At 39.3% G+C, this 22,389-nt stretch overlaps 2 protein-coding genes across 2 annotated transcripts; one reads left to right on the forward strand and one right to left on the reverse strand.

The window, feature by feature from the left end:
* Window positions 1-1,961: 1,961 nt before the first annotated feature.
* On the forward strand, window positions 1,962-15,998 carry LOC146695656 (lutropin-choriogonadotropic hormone receptor-like). The gene is made up of 11 exons (XM_085478001.1): window positions 1,962-2,149; window positions 2,479-2,550; window positions 5,468-5,542; window positions 5,794-5,868; window positions 8,971-9,045; window positions 9,330-9,407; window positions 9,595-9,663; window positions 9,999-10,073; window positions 11,754-11,942; window positions 12,107-12,160; window positions 13,707-15,998. The coding sequence occupies exons 1-11, from the start codon at window positions 1,980-1,982 to the stop codon at window positions 14,854-14,856; spliced, it is 2,082 nt and encodes a 693-aa protein (XP_085334127.1). The 5' UTR covers window positions 1,962-1,979; the 3' UTR covers window positions 14,857-15,998.
* Window positions 15,999-16,598: 600 nt separating this feature from the next.
* Window positions 16,599-21,049, reverse strand: gtf2a1l (general transcription factor IIA, 1-like). The gene is made up of 9 exons (XM_085476738.1): window positions 21,026-21,049; window positions 20,495-20,596; window positions 20,214-20,334; window positions 19,964-20,013; window positions 18,841-18,934; window positions 18,252-18,745; window positions 17,276-17,509; window positions 16,974-17,063; window positions 16,599-16,873 (listed from the first exon to the last, which is right to left on the reverse strand). The coding sequence occupies exons 1-9, from the start codon at window positions 21,047-21,049 to the stop codon at window positions 16,766-16,768; spliced, it is 1,317 nt and encodes a 438-aa protein (XP_085332864.1). The 3' UTR covers window positions 16,599-16,765.
* Window positions 21,050-22,389: the final 1,340 nt, after the last annotated feature.

Consider the following 22,389-nt stretch of genomic DNA (forward strand, 5'->3'; position numbering starts at 1 on the left):
ACAGCTCTGCCACATATTCGGTTCCATACCTCTTCATATACACACTCACAGACATTGTGTTGGGTAAACCTTACTAGTACAGGTGCTGGAAACATTCCTCAGAGATTTTGGTCCATATTGACATGCTGGCTCTGCACAGTTGCTGTGGATTTGTTGGCTGTACATCCATGATGTGAATCTTCCAATCCCCACCACTTCCCAAAGGTGCTCTGTTGGATTAATATCTGTATAACTGTGGAGGTCATTTCAGTACAGTAAACTCGCTGTCATGTTTGAGAAACCAGTCTGAGATTATTTGAGCTTTGTGAGGAAGTGTGTTACTCTGCTGGAAGCAGCTATTATTAATGTGTACACTGCTGTTGTGACATAGTCAGCAACAATACTCAGGTATGTTTAAATAATGTGCAGTTGGTACTAGTGTATAGATAGATTGTTTGGTTGATTGTTTGGGCCATTAAAATGTGCACTGTGGGATACTTCACAGTTCATCATGCTACTTCTATCAGCAATCACATCATCAATAAACACCAGTAAACTGGTTCCACTACCAGCCATACATGCTCATGCCATACTTTTGTCTTCACAATGTCAGATGACGTGGTTTGGCTCAGATCGTGAGCTGTTTCTCTAATTTTTCATACTTTTGTCTTTCCCATCATTCCTTAGTTTAATTAGTCCAGTTTCCAGAACTACGCTGGCTCCAGGTCGAATCAGTGATTTCCACTTTGTCGTAAACCTTCTGTATTTCTATTCATGAAGGTGTCTGTCTTGTAGACTTTCACAGTGATACACCTGCTTCCTAAATAATGCTCGTTTTCTTATCCATGAAAACACTTCTATGCACACTGAGTGTCTTCTGTGGTCTTTTCATGTTGCTGAGCTGGTCAATACATTCATTATTTTTAACAATGCACTTCTAAATTTCTTGCTGTCTGTCTGATAGGTTTGTTTGGGTTTTTCAGCCTAATGATGACCTCCATGACAGCCACTAACTTCTCGTTCACCCTCATATTTAAAAATACAAAAAAAAGCTATGAAATACAAGTTCATCACTTTGAATAAATTTCCAGTGTTATATCTACTTTATTTATCGAGAAATAACAAGGTGCCTTACCTGGACATGAAATTGCGTGTCAGTCAGTTTTATGAAGTCTGCACTCTGATCACATATGGATTAATTTGATTTATAATCGTCTGTGGTATCATACTGAGGAAAAACTGCAAGAACTGAGTCTTTGTGTTTAAAGAGGACAGCGTAGAACATGCTGCATGCTCCATTTCCACATTCATCATTCAAAATTCTATTAGTTTTTCCTTCCCACTGTCGCCAAATGCTCGCTCAAAGGGGGTCGTTTGATTGTGGGGGTTTCTCTGTATAATTGTACGGTCTTCACCTTTAGATGACTGCTCCTGTTATTGTATAAATGCAGATTTCTAATGTTGCAGGGGTCCAGTGGGTGTGTGTGCCTGTGTGACTGAGTGAAAAAGAGAGAGAAATCTTTTAATAATATTTTGAGTGAACACAATTTTTTTTAATTTTTAAAAGGAAGACGGAGATAAAGAAACCTTTACATTAGCCTGGCTCACAACAGAAAACCCAAACGTCATCGTCCCCGCGCTGTTATAAACGGATTAGTTCGACATGAGTGGCAGCGTGACTTCACCGCATCACTTTTAATGCTAACATTTGTCAGAGCTTTTACGATCCCCCACCCACTAAACGTCACATCCCTGTGGCTGGGGCTGTTAAACACAGTTTCTCCTGTGCTTCACTTTGTTGGCTCTTCCACGCGGACAGTAAGTCGCAATTAAAAGCGCACCTGAAGTGAGCAGTGGATCCTGAAGCTCGCTAAAAGCGCACATTATTTAGCCTTTCTTCCCTTTGTACCAGCATGAAAGTGTGCAGCGCGGTGTTTGAGCTTCAGCTGTGAGAAAATTCAGCAGAGTTTATACATATTGCTTAAATCCCGTTGTCACACATGGCTCTCCGGGCGGTCTGGCTCCTGTTCGCGCTGTCCTGTGTCCTGAATGCGCGCTCCTGCTGCGCTTATACCTGTCCGGCCATCTGCCGGTGCACCGCCGACTCGTTTCAGTGCAGCAAAGAGACTCAGCTGGCCTCCCGCACAGGACCAACATCCGTGCTTCGACTGTAAGTAACCCAACTTTATGCTCTAGCGTCCACGCGAGTCTAAAATCACTGTAATCCACCTGCAGAGGGTCTGTGGCGTTTCATGTGACCCCACCAGTGCCATTATACTACTTTATTAACTTTTTTCCTCTTTTTTTGAGACTTATTGGCTCTGACCTCTCACTTACTTGAATATATTCTCTTTACTGTTACTGTAATGTTTCTCCAAGGACTTGTTTATAATGGGTGTAATTTTGAAGGATAACCTAAAGAGACAGTTTTGTGTTTTCTCATTTTCTTTTATACTTAGCCATATAAAATGTGGATTTAACTGCCAATGACTTTTGCAGAAGGCTCACTCATCTGCCCTTGAAAAGAGTTCCCTCTCATGCCTTCAAGGAGTTGATCAACATTACAATAATGTAAGTTTTTTTTCCCTCTCATACAGAGGTATTATAGGTGGGCAAATTTATGTACTTTACTTAGTGAAGGACTAGAGCAGTATTAGTTCTACAGGACAATTACATCCATCGCTTTTTTCTTTTTCATTTTACTTCAAAATTACTCAAATGCTTTTTGCTTGGAAATAAAGATAGAATAATTATGATGTGTTTAATCCTTTGATCATTTCTTTATCAGGTAATCAACAGATGTTGTCATGTTTACCGGGTTAATGGAGGCTAATTTGGAAAAAATTAACATCTTTTTGTTATTTCCTAATATAACTGCTTCACTTTGATCTGTTGTTGTTGAGTTTACTACATGTACCAAACTCATTTAAAAAATCAGCACAAGTAATTACATTCAATTTTCCCATGTAAGTTTTTTCTACATAAATACAATGTAAAATGTGTAATGTATCATTTATTTATAACATTTATTGGAGTATGATCAAATGAAAGTTTACACCAAGCACATTTTCCTTAGAGATTAAATATTTGAATAAATAAACCTTTGATTTTATATGTTTCAGTTACAATTTACTCAAAATCATTGCCTCATGTTTATTGAGAGTGAAAACTTTTGAGGGAAGAAATCAGTCTTTTCAGCAACCTCTAAACTAAAGGGTTCATTCACCACATGCTCATGTCATGTGGTCCCATGCGTATTATCCTAATGTCCTGTTTTCATCAAAGGTAGATGCTTTAGAGTAGTACAAAACAGATCCCAGTTTAGTGCAAAAGAACCATGCATCTCTTGTTCATGTCAAAGTGCATCCATCTACTATTATGCTGTAAAAATTGAATCTGAATGGGAGGAAAAACCCTTTGATGTATAAAAACAACATAAGAGCAAAAAGTACAGTTTGTATACACAAAGACGAGAGTTTTTTAACATGATCTGTAGAGACAAATCAAAGATAGCTGCTTGGCCAGCGTAAATGTAGACATGTTCTGGCGCTGGTAAAATGTAAAATAAAAATACCCAAAGGAAATAAATTTCCAAGCAACATTTATTTCAGCAATAAATCATGTAAACTTCCCAGACAGAACAAATCAAATATTCTACTAATATCCCAGCTGTAACTTGAAACCTACCTGACCAAAAGTGCAAACAAATGGCACTACAAGTATAGTCACACCCTATTTCAGAAACACTGCAATCACTTCACCTGTGTGCCATGCACTGAAGTGGCACAAACAAACACAAAAAACAATTAAAGAAGAAATCGTTTACATCTAAAAGCCTGCACACCTGGGGGGGACTTACAAAAACAAAACTACAACTAAATTTAAAAAGAAGGAGAGCTGGAGACAGTCGATAACAGCTTTAAAACAGAAAAAAGTTATCAATTTGAAAAAAAATAATGCAACATGTAATAAAAACAGTGTAAAATAAAGTGGTAAAACGTCAACTATACCTACGACACGATCAGTTTCCTCATGCACAGTAGATCCAGATCTGTATAAATTCAACCATAAAAAGTTGCACCTACAACGCTAAATAATCCAGCTCTAGAAAAAACAACCAAAATCTCTTACCACAAATCATACCCACTCACACCAGAGGGAGTTCATCCACAGGTGATAGCACAGGGTGCCCAGAAATATAAGGGGGGGTAATGAAATTTGCCAACAACAAAACAAAACAGTATACAACTAACCAAAGAAGTTTTTTATTCTAAAAAAGAACAGCAGGTTCTAACGGGTATACTTACCTTTTCTCCAGAAGAATATTTGTTTGCTGACTGAAAAAGCTCATATATACCACCTTTACTGGTACGATCTGTCAAAGATACTCAAATGTTTATTAAAAATCATTTAACTGGGTTTAACTTGCTTTTTCCTAAAGCTGTGCATATAGGTGGGTATAGAAGAATAGAGGTTCTGATGTCTGCTACAGATGTGGGAATTTATTTCCCATCAGTCGGGGCTCAACTTGATCATATTTACAGCTAGACACTCAGTCTTAAAACCGTAGCATTATCCCGAGTTGTTCACAGACTGAGCTTTATTATTTATTTCACAACAGTCTGATGAGTAAGTAAAAAACATTTTTAGCTGCTAATGAGAGCGCTCAGTGGGTGAGCCGGCTGGTGTTGAGGGCGTTTGACTTTGCTCTGCTGCTCAGGGACAAGCCTTATCGGTCTCAGATACATAAAGTACTCGCATGTGATAGGTTCATGTTCAGTTTAACCTCCATCGCAAAATACTGTAGTCTTCAGTGATAAAATAAATTTGAGACTGAACGAAGTTAGTCGTAAAAGCTGTCAAAACCCGTGTCAAGGTGGAATGACACGAGGACCTGCTCGTCCTTTGTCACCGATGACGCATCCTTGAAATCACAGCACCACTTCATGTAGATGATCATGCGCAGAGGCCTTTTTTCCAGAGCTGTAAGCAGTAATTACAACACTATACATAATGCAATCAGGAGAGGGGATAAAAGAAAACAAATAATATGCGGTACAGATGGAGTCCTTTAATTGTTTCTCGACTAGAAATGGAAGCCGAGCGACGTTATTTTAAGAAAAGCGCAGGCTGATTACAGTAGGGCCGCAGAGTAAAACGATGATTGCAAAAGGAAGATGGAGAGCGTCTCGTAAAAAGAAGTCAGCCATCAGAAAACAAAGTGTTCAAGGACAAATCGGGAAGACTTGTTGACTTTGTTTGTCTCGGAACGCTTTTGTTTTGTCCTGCTTTTTAAAGATCTTCACTTAGTCTTCCTGGCCTAGATGCATCACTGATGTATTTCTGAAGCTCTTGGTGGTACCTCTGTTTTGCCATCAATCATCTCTGTCCCATTTCTAACGCAACAAGCACTTGTGTCACTTTGCATAACTAAAAATATTGTTAATATGTCGATGGATGTAGAGCCTTTCTTGTGTGTGCGCTACAGTGAGATCTCCCAGAGCGACTGCATCACACATATACAGACACACGCCTTCCTCTCCCTCTACAGCCTGGCACAAATGTAAGTCACACTTTACACTCCACCACATGTCCCATTCAAACACGATGAAAGCAATTACTCATTTGAGCAGCTGGTAAATGATTTGCATTTCCTTTAGGTTTCACGGGATTAGTCTGTCATTATAAAGCGACGTGTTTAATCCTTGACTTTTTGAGCAGCTGACGTATGAATGAGGGGTTTTTTTTTTTTCCATGCTTGTTTGTTGACAGCCACTGACAAGAAAATTGTGATTACTGATATGTTTCCTGTAGCTCAGTGCAGAATATCAACAGCCTGAGATTTATTGAAAAAGGCGCCTTCACTGACCTGCCCAAGCTGGAATATTTGTAAGTCGCTTGATTTTTATGTGCACATTTCATATAAACTTAGCAGGTGGTTAAATATGAACCAGACATGGGATTCATATCATTGCTGAGTTTACCTGTTAAAGTCTGTGCCTGTTTGTGTTGCAGCAAGTGATGCTCCCTCACTGTGTAATACCATAAATGCACAATTAGCAAATGGCTTAATGCTGCAAAATAGGAAGAGAGCCAATGAGATACTATAATGTTACATAAATGTTATTGATAAAAACAATTGTGATTTAGTGAGCAGAGCAACTCACAAAGAGGCAGCAGAATAATGATGTGTAGCTCTTACTTATTTCATGTTGAAAGTGATACACAAATGTTACCAAGCCTTAAATAGAAGTGACATGGGTGCTAGTTCAGGTGTGAGGACTGTTAAGATTAAGGAAGAGTGCAGTTATCAACAGTATAAATCAAATTAATGTGAATTCACAGATGACTGACTATGAAACCAACAACACCACAGATCCCATACCTAAGAATTTCATATGACTCTACAGTACTGTGAAAAAGTCTCATGCCAACCCTTTTCTTTATATTATGCTTCCAAGGAGCCAGACTGTCTTGTATTTTTTAAAGTAGTCTTGAGCAATAGTTCTACAATCATTCAAAATATTTTTTAACCAACAAAGTGATTCCCAAAGTGGCAGGCCTAAAAATATATCTATAGCCAATGAATGGTATTTGAAAGTCATGTCCTTACAAAATATGAAAAAATTCAGCAAAGCCCAGACAGAGGATCAGAGAAATGCATCTGATCCATCTACTATTCTCTCAAGCCTCATCAGAAATGGTATTAGTGAAGGAGTGGCTGTTGAGTCATTCATAAAGAAGGAGAAAAGGTTGAGATGTGCCAAATTATGCAAGAACTGGAATGAAAGTCATTTGCAACAGGTCTAATGGAGTGATGCATTCAAATTTGAAATTTCTGGTTCAGATTGTTGTCAGTATGTACATAAGAGGTCTGGAGAGAGATACAACAGCGAGTGTCTACAGCCATCTGTAAAACATGGTGGAGGCATTGCCATGATTCTGGGCTTGCCAAAATTGATGGACTTATAAACACAGAAAAGTACGATCTGGAAAGCATTTGATTGGCAACAGCTTGATTTTTGAGCATGACGATAATCCCAAGCACACTGCCAATGCAGTAAAAGCATACCTGATCAGAGAAATACACAGTGGAACAGCATCAGTCAAGATTTGGCCTCCCCGGAGCCCGGACACCAACATGACTGAAGTAGTTTGGGATCACCTTGACAGAAAACAGAACAAAAGACAGCATCCAAAGGAGAGTTTTGAATGTCCTTTTTGAAGACTACTTAAAGAAATTACAAGAAGACAGTTCAGGGTTGAAGAATAAAGGTGGTCATACCCGATACTGACTTTCAAGCTCATTAGAACTGTGCAAACTGTTTTTTCCTTACATTCTGTATTTGTATGTTTGCACATGCCTCTACAATTCACTGCACCTAGAAAGAAAACGGGTGGCTCAAGACTTTGCATGGCACTGTACATTTTCTGGGTACTTTAATATAAACTTTATAGAAAGTTGAGACTATTGAATGTTGAATCCAATGACTTAATGGCCAGGCCTTTTTTTTTGTTTTGATTTGGGGAGGGGCTGAACAGCTGCTGGTTAGATTAACACACTCATGTTTGCCTCACGATGATACTAGGTTGTTCCTGTTGCAATTAGCAAAATCATAATGCCTAAATCCATGAGAAAATATCTAATAATGTTCCCTATTGACTGATCTGCACCTTCGTTGCATCCTAATTAGCACATGTTAGCCTCCAAACCAGCTTTGCTAAGATTCTGTACATGGTAAACATTGTACCTGCTAAGCATCCGGCTTGTTTGCATTGTGTATAAGCGCAGCCTTGCATACATGTAGGTAAACACCTACACACAGGTTGAAGGCTCAACCGAAGCAGAATCAACATTTGCACAACAAATAAGAAAAAAAATAATCCACTTGACCGACTGCAGACTCCTACAGAAGCACATTCACATTCACTCCTACAGGATCACAGAACAAACTAAAATAGGTTGCACAAAAAAAACAATATGTTGCGTTAACGCTGAAAATAATTCTACTGTAGACCAATTTAAAAAGTTGTGTTTCAAGGAAGGCAGGAAGAAAAGTTTGATCTTTGTTCAGTCCCGATGACTTCCAAGCAGCAGTCAAATGATTGTTTTGTTTGTCATGGTGGGTGACCAGGCTTCTGAGACATAATCCAAATATTACTGTCCGAACAGGCAACTGCAAGTCCTGTGTAAGTGCTGGCAGGTTGATAAACACAGGACTGAATTTGTATCCAGATCAGACTATTTACTGTGACAGGAAAATATTGTTATTCACAAGGCAGCACAGGATATAGAATATAAAGCTTTTCTAGCAGTATAGTGGGAAACTACACAAGCTTTGTTTGTAAATTTCAATTTATTGAGGCTATAAGCTAGGGGAGGTTGGGAGGGTAGAAAATGTTGCTGCTGTCAGTGAGAAACAGAATTATGGCTAAGAGGTGAACAAGACACTAAAATCCACTATTGACTAGGGAAGAAAATAATAGATTTGCAAAATTCAGTTTTGAGTCTTTCACTTCAACTTCTTCAATTTTATGAAATTGAAGAAGTTGCAAATACTTCTCTTTGTAAGTCTGAACATAATACAGCTGCACTGATATTAGAGCATTTGTCTATATTGTTCATACATCCCTACTTTGTAATTTTGGGTTTTTTATGATTGTGACACTTTCTTGTTACCTACAAACCACCATTATACTTGTGTTTTTTTAATCTTGAAGCTCTCATGACCTCTATTATGCTTTGCTATTACTATTCTATCCAATATAAGGTCACTGTGGAGATATTTTTCATTTATTTGGCATTCACTGCCGCAAATTAAATGCAAGGAAACTTGTCAAAGGTCATGGACAGAAAGTGATGTTTTCTAGAAGAGTCTTCTGAAATGTTGCAACTCTTCCTCCCTCCCACCCTGTCTTTTTTTTTTTTTTGCTTTGAAGATTTCCTCTTATCTGCTCACGATCATCTGTCTCTGCTGTTTGCCATCACAGGAGCATCTCTAACACGGGCATTGCACACTTCCCAGACTTCACAACCATCTCTTCCCTGTCGCCAAATATTATCCTGTAAGTAATCCTGTTTAAAGAAATAGTGTGTTTCCAAACTGGATTAGCGTCTTTCTGCATGCTGCAAAACCGCAGGTGCTTCACGTCATTAGCTCTGTTTGTTCTGTTTTACTTTTATTCCGTCGATATCGCGATGCCACCAACCCTGTAACAAATCCTTCAACTCTGTCACACTTCATCATACTGCTCTCTTTTTTCTTCTTCTTCTACGAATATACATATTTTTTTTCTAACTGATAATTAAACCCAACAGCCTGAGTGAGCGTTATCTTCTCTGTGTGCAGAGACATGGCAGACAACATGGAGATTGACATCATTCCTGCCAATTCCTTCCAGGGTATCACAGAGGAGTATGTTGACATGTGAGTAAGGGAACTAAAGTCCTTTTTTTCCCCCACATCAAAGCTAAAAGGAACTATTTGTTACTATTCTCTAGGAATGTTTCTTGATGCATATTTATAAGTCTCTGAAATTTCATGTTCATTTATCTGACCTTGGTGATTGGTGCTTCTGACAGCTAAATAAATTCAAACGTTGTGTCCTTGACAGGAACCTGGTTAGAAATGGCTTCAAGGAAATAAAATCGCACGCATTCAATGGGACAAAGCTCAACACGCTGTAAGCATTTTGATCATCAGTATTTAAACAAACAAAAACACCTGAGCTTGACAGTACGCTGTTGGGGAGTGCAACGTTTAGATTGAGGCCTTTCCTTTCCCCCCAATCATGAAAACTGAATGTACCAGTGAACAAACACAATGTAAGACTAAACAAAGATTACATTCCTTTGTTTTCTTTGTCCCAGTAATGCTGAATGTTGTTGTTGATGAGATATGCGCAGGCACCCTTTTTATAAACCCAATGCTCATCACTGTCAGTGTGAAGCTGAGCAAACAAAAAGTTTTGTTTCGCTCAGTGTTGTGTGCATTATACTGTTTCTTTGTCTTTTGTAGAGTTTTGAGAGACAACTGGTATCTCCGTAACATTCAAGAAGATGCCTTTGAAGGAGCCACAGGTCCAACTGTTCTGTAAGTAATTTGAGTTCATGAAACTCCCCACAAGTGGATTGGTAGTGACAGTTCCACACAAAATTATCTCCATAGACTGCAGCTCATCTCAGCCTGAAAGTGTCTTTCAGTGCATTGTTTTGATGTCTTGTTTTAATATATCAATTCAGCTTTATTTATATGGTGCCCAATCACAACAATAGTCGCTTTATATGGTTGGGTAAAGACCCTACTGTACTTTAATAGAAAGAAAACTCCAAGAATCAGACAACCCCCTATTAGCAAGCACTTGGTGACAGTGGGAAGGAAAAACTCCTTGTTAACAGGAAGAAAGCTTCAGCAGAACCAGGCTCAGGGAGGGGCAGTCAACTGTTTCAGATGTTTGGGGTAAGCCGAGGAAGACAAAAGACAGGGTCACTTGATCCAGTCCTTTCTATATGAAAACTTTAAGCCTAATCTTGAAAGCAGAGGGGGCGTCTGTCTCCCAAATCCAAACTGGGAGATGGTTTCACAGAAGAGGGCCCTGAAAGCTGAAGGCTCTGCCTCCCATTCTAGCAGTCAGGGAGAAGCGCTCTGTTCGAGTGACATAGTGCTATGACATCTTTAAAAATAAATCACAATATTAATATCACCACTTTTACTTTATTTTCAGTCATTTTTTTCTTTTTTTTAAGACATGATTAAGCAGAGAAGTAGCAATTTAGCATGCAATCCATTTATGTTTAATGTTGCTATTCATCATTACATGGCTGAATTGATGTATTTTATACACTGTTTTGCAGTTTAAGCTGCAAGTTGCAACTGGATGTACAGCAATCATGTGCAAAGAAGTCCCCTCTCCCAGTGAAAAATACTGAAATTGCATAAAAACCTCAAAAATTGCACTTGAGTTAGTGTATTTACTTTTCAATGCTGTGTTCAATCAACAGAATTAAAGAGAGTTAAAGTGATTATATTTCAGCTAGGTCACAAAGCGAGATTGATATTCATAACAGTGCTTATTTTATTGTATAAACATTAGGGTAGTGACAGTCTGTCTGTGTAAACAACCAACAAGGCAGGCAGGACTGCTGAATACTGATTAGCAAGCAAATAGCTCAATCTGCGGTGCATGCAGCTTGCAAGGTCTCTGATTGCAACCAACTCTGTGGTTGATGTTTAAAAAAAAAAAAAAAAAAAAAACTTTCTTTTGAGTAATTTTTGGATCTTTTGGGTTCTATAGATGTAATAAATATTTGGGTAAAGGTAATGCAGTCAAATGAATGACGGGAAGGAGATCCTGAATGTCTTTTTGCTAAAGATAAAAATGTATTCAGACAGTAATTGCAACCTCTATTCTCATAAAGTTGCTTTCTCGTGAAAGCGCATCTCTTCAGAGGCAGCATGATTTACTCGTTGGCTGATAAATATGAAAATGAATTAGGGCTTTGTTGCCACAGTCTCCAGAACTCTGTGAACACCTGTCGATGATTCAGTGAATTTGCCAGAAAGCATGTCTTCCACTGTCTACATCAACAAACGGCTTCTCTTGGATCGAGTTGCTTTGTAGCCCTCGGCAGAGTTTAAATGACCCATGAAAGACAACGAGACAGACGAAAGCTTTTCTAGTGCCTGCAAGTAGTTCAATGAATTTTAATCATAGTTGTTTTACTAATCATCGTTGAAATGTATGTCTGCATTCTCTCCGTGTTTGCCTTTCAGGGATGTTTCCTCCACGGCTCTGAGGTCTCTCCCCCCTAATGGATTGAGGCAGGTTAAATTTCTGAAAGCCAGCCATGCCTATGCTCTAAAGAGCCTCCCTCCACTGGAAAGTCTAGCTGAACTGCTGGAAGCGGAGCTCACGTACCCGAGCCACTGCTGCGCCTTCCACACATGGCGGCGGAAACAAAGGTAACCGACAGATGCTCCCAGAGATTCAACAAATCCATTCACATCTGCATAAACAGTCGAAAGCTCTGTCCAGTGAATACAGATCATCAGTAGGTGGATCATTTGCACTTGAGTTTGTTGATATTTTGAGGGGTTTAACCATTTTATTCCTTTCTCTTCTTTAGGGAAAGTGCCTTAAAGAACTTGACCAAGTTTTGTGATCTGATGAATACAGAAATGTAAGTTTTTCCCTAGTCACTTAGAAAGTCTCCATTTTGTGTCTTAAACCTTGATCTTACTGGTTGCTACACATTTTGTATGTGAAGATGCTCCCTTAATATGCCAGGAGCCCAATTAAGCCAGTGTGCTTTATTTTTTTAAAAACAGTCCAAGTCTGGGAAGAAGAACAACAGCAACAGCTTGCTTCTGTTCTCCCAGAAATGTCCCAATTATACAGTTGGTGGTCAGAGGTTTACAGGCACTCATGGGTGAATACAGCATAGAATAAAATAGAAAAATAGCCCTTTGTCATTGTACAACAAAATTTTGTTTTTTTTTGTTCTTTTTGTTTTTAGAATTGAATATGATGGTTGTTTTGGACTTTTTATTTCTTTCAACCGTTCCTTTTCCAAGGTTAAATGATTCTACAGCATACATATTTAATGACTTAAAAAAATAATAATTTGGTGCACAAGTTTGAGCATTTGAGAAAATCCAAAATAAATTAAAAAGGGTCAAAAGTACACACACACACACACACACACACACACACCTAAATCTTTAAACAAGTGTTGCCGATTGTAAAACAATGTCTTTTAACCTGACGAGGCTAATTAACTTATTGTTAGTAATCATGATCGACTCCAACTGGTCATTTTTCTTTGCCAGCATAAAAATAATTTGACAGCACTCTATAGATTGACCAATACTGAGAACAAGTTATTCAGATGGATCACTGTTTTGCCAAAGTCTGGAAGAAAATCCAAAATGTCACCCTCAAATGAAAGGATGTTCAGAAACAACTCAGAAACCAACAAGGCTCAGGCCGACCATGAACTTGAACCTCCGGAAACAGTGGAAAAACACTGGAAAACCAGTGTCACTCTCCACAATCAAGCAAGTTTCACATCACCACAAACACAAAGTGTGTCGAACAAGACAAAATCAGCACTTTCAAGATTGGCTGAAATTTGTAGCCAAATGCCTTCTAGACAGGTTTGTAATCAGATGGGACTATCTGTCCACAATGACAAGACGTATGTTTGAGTACTAAAGGTGAAGGTTTCAAACCTAAGAACACCGCAGTAACTGTCAAACATGGTGATGGTAGCATCACACTCTGGAGCCATTCAGCATCCCTTCAAATCAACAGCTAGATGGTTGAAACATGGACAGAATTGGGTATCCCAACAGGACAACAATCCCAAACACACATCAAAACAGGTTTTTGAATCAATAAAACAGGCTAACGATACATTTCTGAAATGGCATTCCCAAAGCCCTGACCACAGCCCTATTGAAAATATGTGGACTATGCTTAAAAGACAGACAGCTATTATTTCGGGTGTATGTATATACACTCTGGGTGGATTAGAGGAAATCCTAAATAGATTCAAACCTGTCATTAAAGATGTATGCTGTTCAATCATTCCACTCTGGAATCACCATGATATTCACACCCACGATGAGTGTATGTAAACTTCTGATCCCAACTGTACCACGCGTACTGTCTCTACTGTCTGTTATTCTAGGATTTTGATGCTAATTTTAACGTGTATTCTTCAGAGATCCGACTGCTGATGACACGAGTCTTATCAATGGCATCAACTTTCAGTATCAAGACCTGGAATTTGACTGTCTTAGCAACCCTTTTGTCAAATGCTCCCCAAAGCCAGATGCTTTTAATCCTTGCGAGGACCTACTGGGCTTTTCCTTCCTGCGCTGTCTCACCTGGATCATTACGGTTTTCGCTGTGGCCGGTAACCTGGCTGTTTTGGTCATCCTGCTAATTGGCCACCATAAGCTCACAGTCTCCAGATTTCTCATGTGTAATCTGGCCTTCGCCGACCTGTGCATGGGGCTTTATCTCATCCTAATTGCCTTCATGGACTACCATTCCCGTCATGAGTACTACAATCACGCCACAGACTGGCAGACCGGTCCTGGATGTGGCATAGCAGGGTTTCTGACTGTGTTTGCCAGCGAGCTATCGGTATACACGTTGACTGTGATTAGTCTTGAACGATGGCATACCATTACCAATGCCATGCATGTCAACAAGAGGCTGCGCATGCATCATGTCACAGCCATAATGGTAGGAGGCTGGGCTTTCTCTCTGCTGGTTGCCCTGCTCCCTCTTGTGGGGGTCAGTAGTTACAGCAAAGTGAGCATCTGTCTGCCCATGGATATCAACACACTCGGCGCTCAGGTTTATGTGGTGGCTGTGCTCATTCTCAATGTTGTTGCTTTCCTGGTGGTTTGTTACTGTTACATATGCATGTATCTCAGTGTTCACAACCCAGAGCACTCCACCCGGCGTGGAGACACCAAGATTGCCAAGCGCATGGCTGTGCTCATTTTCACTGACTTTCTCTGCATGGCACCGATCTCTTTCTTCGCCATCTCTGCAGCCCTGCATATGCCCCTCATAACTGTGTCTCACTCGAAAATCCTGCTCATTCTCTTCTATCCTATCAACTCCCTCTGCAATCCTTTCTTGTACACCATCTTCACACAAGCTTTCAGGAAAGACGTGCGTCTGCTGCTGAGTCGCTGTGGCTGCTGCAATTCCCACGCTGATTTCTACAGGTCACAGACTCTGGGTTCACACCTGACTTGTACCCAGAAAATGTCCAAAAGAGAACCTCACTCACTTGGCTTTTATGCCTATCACATCAAGATGAAGGGCTGCTTTCTAAATAAGGGAACCACATGACCAACCACATACACAACTGCGTAATGCACTGAAAGGCAACATCTGCCGCCTTACTAAAAATGTAGCATTTCTTCATAATGTAGATCTCATGAAAAGATTGTCAGTTGTGTGCATGGCAAGCGTCAGATCAAATTTGATCGTGTTTAGTTTGCAAACTAAAAACTGCATCAGACAAACGTAACAGGTGCCGCATCCTTCATTTCTGCAAATGTATTATGGTACATTAAAGAAGACAGATGGAGCACGGATGGCAAAATAAGCTAATTTATTTTTATTAAAGCTACTCTATATTTAATTATATTAAAAATGAAAAATATTTATTGTTTGCTTTCTATAAGACTGAGGTTTCAAGTTATTAGAAAGTAATTAAATGAAGACTGATTTTGTCAGAGATGAGTTTTGGTGCCACCTTTTGGTTTGTTGTACTCAGGACAGATTTGGATTGGAAAGTTAAAAGACTGCACACATGCAGGAGCAACTCAGTTGAACCTAGAGCCAAGACCAAATAAATGGTACTTATATTTAACCTCCTAAGACCCGAACTCTTCCACTGCATACATTTTTAATTTCTCTTTGATATTTGGGCATATTGGGACCCGATGAATGTAAAAACAAAAGAATTACCAGATTTTTCTTTTAACCTTATTTTTGTTTTTAAGAAAAGAGCCAAATATGAGGATATTCGTTTAAAACTTCGATAGAACAGTAGCAGTATAATGTCCTCGTAAGTGGATATCAGGCCCCTGTAGAGCAAAATTCAGTAATTTGGTCTAAATAACCCAAAATGTGATGTCCACATATGTGGACGCCAGGTCCTAGGAGGTTAATACGTAAAATTATTTTACAATTGTTTAAATCATGTGTGCTTTTCTAAAATCTTTTTCATTTTTTCTTGATTTAGCAACAACTGTTAGGCCTACTAGTCAAGAATATTAAATGTCAGATCACCTTTTCTGTTCATGTTTTAAGAAAACTTGAATGTTTCTTAATCTGGCTTTTATGACTGAATCAATCAATGGTACACAAATGTGTTTTTGTTATAATCATTGCAAACTTTCCTGTATATTTTTTCCACTTTGTATTTCTTTCTGATATTTTACATGATTTAAAAAGGAAAGAAAATAAATAAATACTGGACTTGTCTTTTTTTAACCACTACTGTGAATTTTAACCACTTCATGTTAGATTGTAAGAGTATGGGCTTTGTAATATATGCCTATGAGCAATCTTTTCTCTGAGTCTGGAAAAAAAAAAAAAGAAAAAAAAAAAAAAAAAAAGAGAACACAGGTCTTCCAAAATTCTGTTTCCTCATCTTGTTGTACATAATCTGTTGTTAATTTAAAAAAATACAATTGCTTAAAAAAAAATTTTTTTTTATATATATATATATATATATATATATATATATATATATATATATATATATATATATATATATATATATATATATATATATATATATATATATATATATATATAATAAATGTGTCACAGGCTTTGAAGTGGTTTTCACAGAAAGAAGAGGGCTCATTAAACGCAGCACCACAGTACAGGTCAGTATATTTGGAGCATAATTAAAGAGACGTGACAATGTTTGAAAATCAAACAGCACGTTTGTTATCCTCAAACAATCATTGGAGGTCAAATAAAAGGTTTACTCTGCTTGTAAAGAATATTTTCACAAAGTGCAATACAACATAAATCCATGCTGTTTGACTCAGTAAACAGTATTTATAAGGAATGCTTTATGCAACTGGATGATATAAGTGACTTGTAGCATTGCTCTGATGATTATCTGGCACAGTAGTCAAACTGCTCTGTGAGCCACATTACTACAACTAAGAATTTTAAATTCATTTTTAAATGATAGTTTCTCTTTCCCTGATCTGTTCAAGGGGACTAAGGTTCATTACCACTCTGCTTCCCCAACTGCTTTCGAAAACACGTAGTCCCTGCCGCCGTAGCACATCACTCCGTCCTTCAGGTGAAACTTCCAACGGTTCTTACTGCGGTGAATCTGCAAATGCAAAAGCAGTGAGTACAATATTCAGTTAAGATTCAGCAGTGGGCTTTGATGAGGTGAAAATAATGGCTAATAAAAAGACAGCAGTTCTTACTTTGTCATACTGGCAAACAATGACATTGTCAGTGTCAAAAAGGTCAGGGATGTCTTGCTCAATCACATCGTCACCTGAATTCAGAGGGTCCTAATCAACAGAGTGCAGAATGGAGGAAACAAATAGTCAAGTTATGCAATCAAGATATGCTCTTCGGAAAACCACCTGCAAAAATATAACTGAAAAATGTAATTTTAGGGAGAAATGCACGAATCTACTGGAGCTCTCCAAAGAAAGTTTTCTTTTAATGGAAAGAAATAAGCCATGACTCATGAAAATGCATTTCAAACTCACTCTCTCACCTCCTCCTCTATGTTAGCGAGTTCATCTGCACCTTCACCGTCGCTGCTGGAGGAGATGCTGTTGCCATCACTGCTTTCATTTCCTTCCTGCAGGGCCTTCATGGCCTCTGCATTGATTATACCCAGAAAGTCATTCTCTTCCAGGGGAACCTCCTCTTCCTCCTCGAGGTCAGAGTTGCCTGCAGGCCCATCGAGCTGAACGATGTCTGAGAACTGGCTGTAGCCCAGATCCAACTGAGAATGAATTGCAAGAAGAAACATCACAGTTGTGAATTCGGAGAAATCAAGCTTATAAAAGGGAGCAACTGTCCTAATAAAATGACTATTGCTTCAGTAATTTAATATCAGAAACATAAAATGTCTCAAATTGACAGCACAGCAATCTGTGTTGTACCGCTAATGAATTTAAGATACGAATGCAGACTACGTTGATGATTTAGAAGCTTTGGGGAGAGGCTGATAAACTTGATGCTACCTGAATCCAGATGTTAAAATACAAGGTAAACCATTATTTCAAATTAAGGAAAATGGCACTCCAAAATCTGTCTTTTAAAAGTTCAAAATATTGATCTACCAGAAAAACATTTTTTGAGTCTCTCTTGTGGGTCAAGCATCCTAAATACTACAACTGTTACAGCCCTCTCCAGCTTACAAATAGCTATATCTTAAACTTTTCACCACTTTATTAAATCACTTAAAGTGCTCCTAAGAGTCTGATATTTTGTACACATTCCCCCCTTTTTGATTTCATGTGGCAGTACTTTGTGCCAGCCCATTAAATGTTACATAAAAACAGCATAAAGCTGCAGCTGTAGTCAAGCCTATATGCCTTATCCAGCATACAGAGTGATGAGTGCATTTCCCAAAATGTAGAACTACTCTTTAGACAATACACATCCACACTTCAATGACCTGATCTTTTCTATGCCTTAAAGTGATATTTGCTATATTAGACTGAGAATTCTTTCCAAATTACCCCAAGAGTCGCTTCAGACTGGCTGTCAGACTCCACAGGAGCTAGCTTCCTTGCCCATTCTGCTTTTTCTCTCTCCTCCTCAATAACTTCTTTCAGGATGTCATCAATGTCTCTGCTCTGAGCCATCTGTGCCAGAGCCTCCTCTCTTCTGATCTGGTAGTCTAATAACTGAGTGCAAGGTGAGGCGGTCGTGCTGAGGTTGGGTTGTGGATTTGGCTCATTTTCTTCCTGTGGGAAATCTGGCTCTGTAGACTGCAGGGGAAGGCTGCCCTCCTTACTGGAGGGTAAAATGGTCTTTGGCTGTGTGACAGACTGAGCTGGAACAGAGGATGTTTCTACCTCGTGGGGAGCAATAGGATTTGGTGGGACTGCAGTGGGCTGGGGGGCAGAAGCCTCCCTCCATTCAGTGACTTTCTGCATGGCTTGGGTTGCAGGCTGCTGACCCACTGGGGCCTGCGTAACCACAACAGGAACATTGACCTTGTAAAGTTGACCTTAGTGAGGTGATACAAAAGAGTGAAATGTTATTTTGAGAAGCCTGGCCAGGCTGGAAATAAAAACTGATTTAAGCTGTAAAGTCATTCCATACCAGAGGCTGTTTGTAGAGTGACTCCTGCTGGTATCTGCACGGGGTAAGCCAATCCAGCAGGGAGGGAAAAGGTAGCAAGTGTCTCTGAATTGTTCTGAAATAAAACATTATGTTGTGAGGAAAATACAAGACTAAGTATATTAAATAGCAGCTTTTGTACAATCACCTCCAAAATATAGACTTAATAATTATACACTGCGAGTCTTATCTCTTGAAGTAACTAACGAATACTGAGGTTTGCCTCATTATAAAACCACCTGCAGTTGTGGTCAAAAGTTTACCAACACTCATCATGGGCATAAATATAGTAATTCAGGGCTTTCAGTGATTTCTATGAACTGGTTTTTTTTTTTCCAGGTTAGATGATTGAACAGCAGGGTCACACACAGGGTCCAGCAAAACAGTCCCAGAGCATGATACCACCACCACGCTTGACAGCTCACATGGAGTTCTTCCTATCTGACTGTGACAGTTTGGGTCTTCTTTCAGGCCTTGGAAAAGTAGTGATGCATCCAGGTAACTTGTATTTGCGTACAGTTGTTTGAACTGATGATATTGGAATCTGAGGTTGTTGAGAAACAGCTCCAGGAGACCTTCAGACTTTCCCCATCTTGTGTAAATCTACAGTTCTCTTTTTTAGATCTTTACCGAGTTCCTTGGACTTTTCTGAGAATTTGTCAGTGAAGTGGAAATCATTTCAATACTCGAAAAGAGGAACTGTGATAACTAATGAGAAGGGTTTTTTTGGTTTTCAAATTTAGACATAAAAATCAAAGAATTCAGCTTAAGAAAAATAACAATTCAATCATTACAATTTAGATACATTACATTAATAGAACTTTACTATGAAACACCAAACATGTCATCCAAATGAGAAAACTATATTCAGAGGCTGTCAAACTAAAAAAATTTTAGGGTGTGTCTGCAGAATCATGTTATAAAAGGTGGAGATAGGCAGCGGAAGAACAAACTAAATATTGGTGCCAGTATGATTGCCTTCTTTCATGGTGCAAGATAAGACCTTGGAGGACTGCCTTTCTGAGTGCCTTTCAAGTCATGTGCATCCCTCATGCAAGTAATTATTACACATTATGGAGGTGATGTAAATCTCAATCACACTTGCCTTGACCGGGAAGCTGCGGATATTTTGATTTCCAGGGATGACAACTGAGGCTGAAAGAAATATTACCAAAAAAGTGAGTAATTTTGGCTATTGTGTACATATTAGTACAAAAAGCCATTCAAATTAAGTTTATTGACCTTTGTCTTCATTTAAGATCCCCCCCGTAATATTCAAGGCACAAAGCTTGCAGCTGTATTAATTACAAGAAGAGTTAAGGTGCTTCTTTTGTTGGTGAGCAATTTAAGCTTACCCGTGAGCTCTTGATCACTCTGAGTGTAGCTGGCAGGAAGCTGGAGCACAAAGTTGGATGGGTTGGCGTTTTTCCTTAAGCCTTCCATTGCTTTTGACTGCATCACTTTTGACTCCCAGAGCTGAACAGCAGAAGACACAGCAGTATGTCTTCCAGGTATGGTGCACACTCCCTCACTAGATGGATTAACTTTGCTGTCACTGACAACTTGAGTCAAGAGTGCATTATATTTATGCTTTTAGGAAAAATAGCAGTAGTAGTGTAGGGTTATTTAAACTCACATGTCTTAAATCATCCAGGACGCGGTCTTCAACTCCTTCATCCAAGAAGAGCTCTCTCACGCTGTCAATCACGTCATCGATTATGGACAAGTAGAGCTTGGCCTGAAGTTGTTTACGAAAGAGCAAGTCAGAAGGTGTCGGTGGCTAAAAATCCTTCACAGAAACTAGTTGTTATGAAAACATCCATAACAAGTCAAAAACGATTGTTTTCTGTGCCTCAGTGCTGGAAAATATAGACCCGAGGTGGTTTTCTAAGGATATCAACGCCACTCTTCAATCCGGGTGACATAAACAGGCGAGATAAATCTGCCATTTGCCATAACAAACGCACTATTGCACATCTTACTGAGCATCCCTGCAGATATAGTCAAGTAAAAATAAAATAAAATAGTAAAACAATATTATGAGCAGGCTTCTTATTGGACAAAAACCTAGCTGATCTTAACTGCCTTTTGTTTGTTGAGCGCATTAATCTAACTCACAGTTCACGATCAGTTCGACCCGATTAACTAAAACGTTTCCGTTTCTTACCACTGGGCCTGTGTCGGTCAGCATCCTTGGAGAATGACTGGGGAACTTTCACACTAGACTTCTACCCATTTGGAAACATAATAGACAATTAACTGTGATTAAGTCGCATTGTTTTACACGAGGCATACACGCGCAGGTGACCGCAATCAGCATCAGGCGCGCAGACAGGTGCGTTAGCACGTGAGGTTTCTTTTTTGTTTTTCCCAGGAGGGGAAAGTGATTGATTTAAAATGTGATTTCAGGTTCTTGCTTCAAACAAGATGAAGGTTCAGGGCTTCCTAAGTGCACTTGTCATATTAGAGGTTTATTTCAGTGGAGGTTTGGGTTGAGGGGCTGGTGGCTGCTGGACCTCAAATAGCATGTTTTATGGCAACAACTCTAAAATCTGAGCACACAAGTCCTGTGATCTAAGATTAAATGGGAGAGGTGACTTAACTTGTCAGCAGTCCCTTAAATATCCCTGTCCAGCACTAATAACCTCTTCTTTCTCTAGTTTCCTGGTTACTTTCAGTAGAAAAGTTACACAGCTGGCACAGTGCTGGGAAATCAGTGCACTTTTCCTGATCCCAGGAGTGCACAATGCCGGTAGTTAAAAATATTCCACCCTTTACAAAACACTGTTTGAACTTGGTGTTCAATAGATTCAGAGCAGCAGCGGGAGCCGTGACCCCTGCTTCTTGCAAGTTGTCTGTTTTGGCGATGCTGGGACTCTTTCAACACTGTTGGTTGACAGCTCTGATGAGGATGAGAGCGATGCAGCTGAAAAGCAGCAACACGAGACACCCTTGTGGATACTGCAGTTGCTGGAAGTAAACAGGCGGTTTAGCTGTCACTTCACTACAAAGCTACTGTGGACTCTCATAGAGCCCTCACCTGAACTAGAAGAAAATAAAGGCCCTGTTTCCACATTGATATGAGGCAGTGCTGCATTAGCTCTCCGATGAGCTTTTTTTTTTTTTTTTTTTTTTTAACCTTAGACAAAGAAAGTATGGGGTAATTTAAACTTGAGACTGGATTTATTCAGTGGAAAACCTTTATTCAGGCAGGCCGTGTTGTGACGGTTAAACAATGCTCAGTTGGTACTAAGGGATCCAAAGTGTGCCAATGAAATAAAAACATACCATGACACCACAAACACCTCCTCTGCACCCATGCAGACTCCTCAGACCATGCAAAGTTTTTCCAATCTTCTGTTGAACCTGTGAAAATTGCACTCTCAACTTCCTGTCCTTAGCTGACAGGAGTAGTACCTGGAATGGTCTTCTGCGGTCATCCACTAATTACAAGGAGCTTGGTAGTTTGATCTGTGGCTGATCCAGTGTGAGATACTTAAGCCCAAGTTGTTCTCCACATGTTCATCAGCA

This window comes from Copadichromis virginalis, linkage group LG13 (genome assembly GCF_057382275.1).
Source record: "Copadichromis virginalis isolate Kocher_CV1m ecotype Utaka linkage group LG13, C_Virginalis_male_GT1.1, whole genome shotgun sequence".
Lineage (NCBI taxonomy): Eukaryota > Metazoa > Chordata > Actinopteri > Cichliformes > Cichlidae > Copadichromis > Copadichromis virginalis.